Raw genomic sequence first — 2,055 nt, 5'->3', positions numbered from 1 at the left:
CGGCGCGGGCACAGCGCGCACAGGAAGGGCCGGAGCCCCGCATGGATGTTGCAGTGTCGCCGCAGGTGGCTGGACCGCTTGAAGGTCTTGCCGCAATCCTTGCACTCGTGCGGCTTCAGCTCCGAGTGAGAGATGCTGTGGCGCTCCAGGTCGGAGAGGTAGGGGAAGGCCCTCAGGCACACCGGGCAGAAATGTGGGGCCCTCCGGGGTCCGGAGACCTGGGGCCCAGAGGCCACCGAGCCCTCAGAAACAGTGTAGGGCACACCCTGGTCATCGATCAGCAGGAGGCCACTGCCTCCGCTGTCGCCGCCGCTGCTGTCCACTGCAGCTGCCGGCAGCCCCTGTGCCAGTGAGAGCTCGGGCCCTGACTTGGGGGGTCGGCCCCGCTTGCGGGGGAGCGAGGACTTGAGCTTCGGGTGGCAGGAGGCAGCTCCCCCGGGAGGTCGGCCTCGGCGGCCCCGGGGGACAGGAGGAAGTAAGGCCAGAGGTTTCTCTTCCTCCCGGGGCAAAGGTGAAGGCAACGGGCCTGGGCTGGGGGTGTCCATGGAGCACTGAGGGGCTTGGGTCTGGGCACCGGATCCAGCTAAGAGGAGAGAGGGGCAGCGTCAGTGCGTGCAGACTGGGACACCTGTGTCCCCTGCATCTGACCCACCCTTCTCTCCCAGTCTCTGGACCTGGGTATGAGTAACACTCACCCAGACACACACGATCACGGCCATGCTGCCCCGCAACACAGCAAGTGGATTGCTACCAGCTGGGAAACGGACACTAGGTGGCTCTGTGCCTCCCTTGCTCTGCCCCTGCTGGAATCTAGTAGTTCAAGGCCAACGGGAGCAGAAACAAGGAAAAACAGAGGCGAGGGGAGTGTACAGGCCTTCAAACAGCCAGGGAAGCCCTGGCAATGTTCTTGACCCCCCTCCTGGTTGGTAGAAGCGGACTGAAGACAGGGACAGGCCCTGGGAGTAGTTCAGCCCTAGCGCCTGCCTAAGGAAATATATGCATGTCTTGGAGAGTCTAGCCTCCAGGTTGGGCATCCTGGCCTGTCAACTGCTCTGTGCGTGGCCTCGGGCAAAATACTGCCTCCCAGGAGCTCAGTTAAATCTTGTGCAATGCGGTGCTTGGTTCTCCCCACAAGCCCAGACACGACCCGGGAATGATCCACATAAACTGTTCATACACACGGTCCAGACGCGTGCAGTCAGAGGCCTCACAGGGACTGAGACTCATGCCAGCGCTGACTGAGGGTACACCTGCCCCGTTTTAAAATGGAGACATCGACGCATAGGAAAGCCAAGTCAGTTCCCCAAGTTCCTTCCACCAATGAGTGGCAGGGCCAAGATTTCACGGTCTTGCTGATCCCTGGGGCCCAGGGAAGGAGAAAATGGAACAAGCGGACAGGGGACATCAGGAGGGTTCTCAGGCCTGGTCTGAATTCAGCTTTGCGATAATTAGCCAGCGTGTCTGCCACTCCAAGCAAGTTCTCTGTGAAACAGGTGTACCTAGGGGGTGCACACAGCCTGGTACACAGTAAGCGCTCCAAGACCTACACCACTAGCACCTTCACAGCACGTGCTAGACTAGTGATGGCGAACCTCTCAGAGACCAAGAGCTCACACTGCAACCCCAAACCCACTTATTCATTAAAAAGTGTCAACACAGCGCGCGTAACCAGAATGCTTGGCTGCTGAGGCGATCTGGAGGGCCATAGGTTCGCCACCACTGCACTAGACCCTGAGAGCTGGGAACTACGTGTACGCGGGGGGCGGGGGCGCACACTGGCAGTCTGGGGAGGTGCTGCAGGTCTCCGCACCCGCTTCTAGACTGCGGGCTTGCAAGCGCGTGGTGCTGCGACTCAGGGCCCTGAGAGTGCTGGGAAGCGCTGCACGGCCAGCCCGCACCCGCTTCTCAGGGGCACAGCCGAGGGCAGAGGAACGCCCTTTTCAGGGCCATATGCTTCGCTCCTGGGGGTACCCAGGCTGGTTCTCTGCAGCACCGGGTACAGGACGACCCTATCCCTCTAGAGTCCCCCACATCCGTGTGGGCGCGCACCCGGCG

At 61.3% G+C, this 2,055-nt stretch overlaps 1 protein-coding gene across 1 annotated transcript in view; it reads right to left on the bottom strand.

Moving 5' to 3' along the window:
* Znf524 (zinc finger protein 524) overlaps window positions 1-2,003 on the bottom strand; it is a 2,853-nt gene extending 850 nt beyond the window's left edge. Inside the window, exon 1 of the mRNA XM_033766144.1 lies at window positions 1-2,003. Within this exon, the coding sequence (XP_033622035.1) occupies window positions 1-545 (545 nt within the window). The 5' untranslated portion in view covers window positions 546-2,003.
* Between the last annotated feature and the right edge of the window lie 52 nt (window positions 2,004-2,055).

The sequence above is a fragment of the Fukomys damarensis genome, unplaced genomic scaffold (genome assembly GCF_012274545.1).
Source record: "Fukomys damarensis isolate Sample0158 unplaced genomic scaffold, DMR_v1.0_HiC HiC_scaffold_19, whole genome shotgun sequence".
NCBI classification, from domain to species: Eukaryota; Metazoa; Chordata; class Mammalia; order Rodentia; family Bathyergidae; genus Fukomys; species Fukomys damarensis.
Note: the sequence above shows the minus strand (reverse complement) of the source record. Positions and strands in the feature narration are given on the sequence as shown.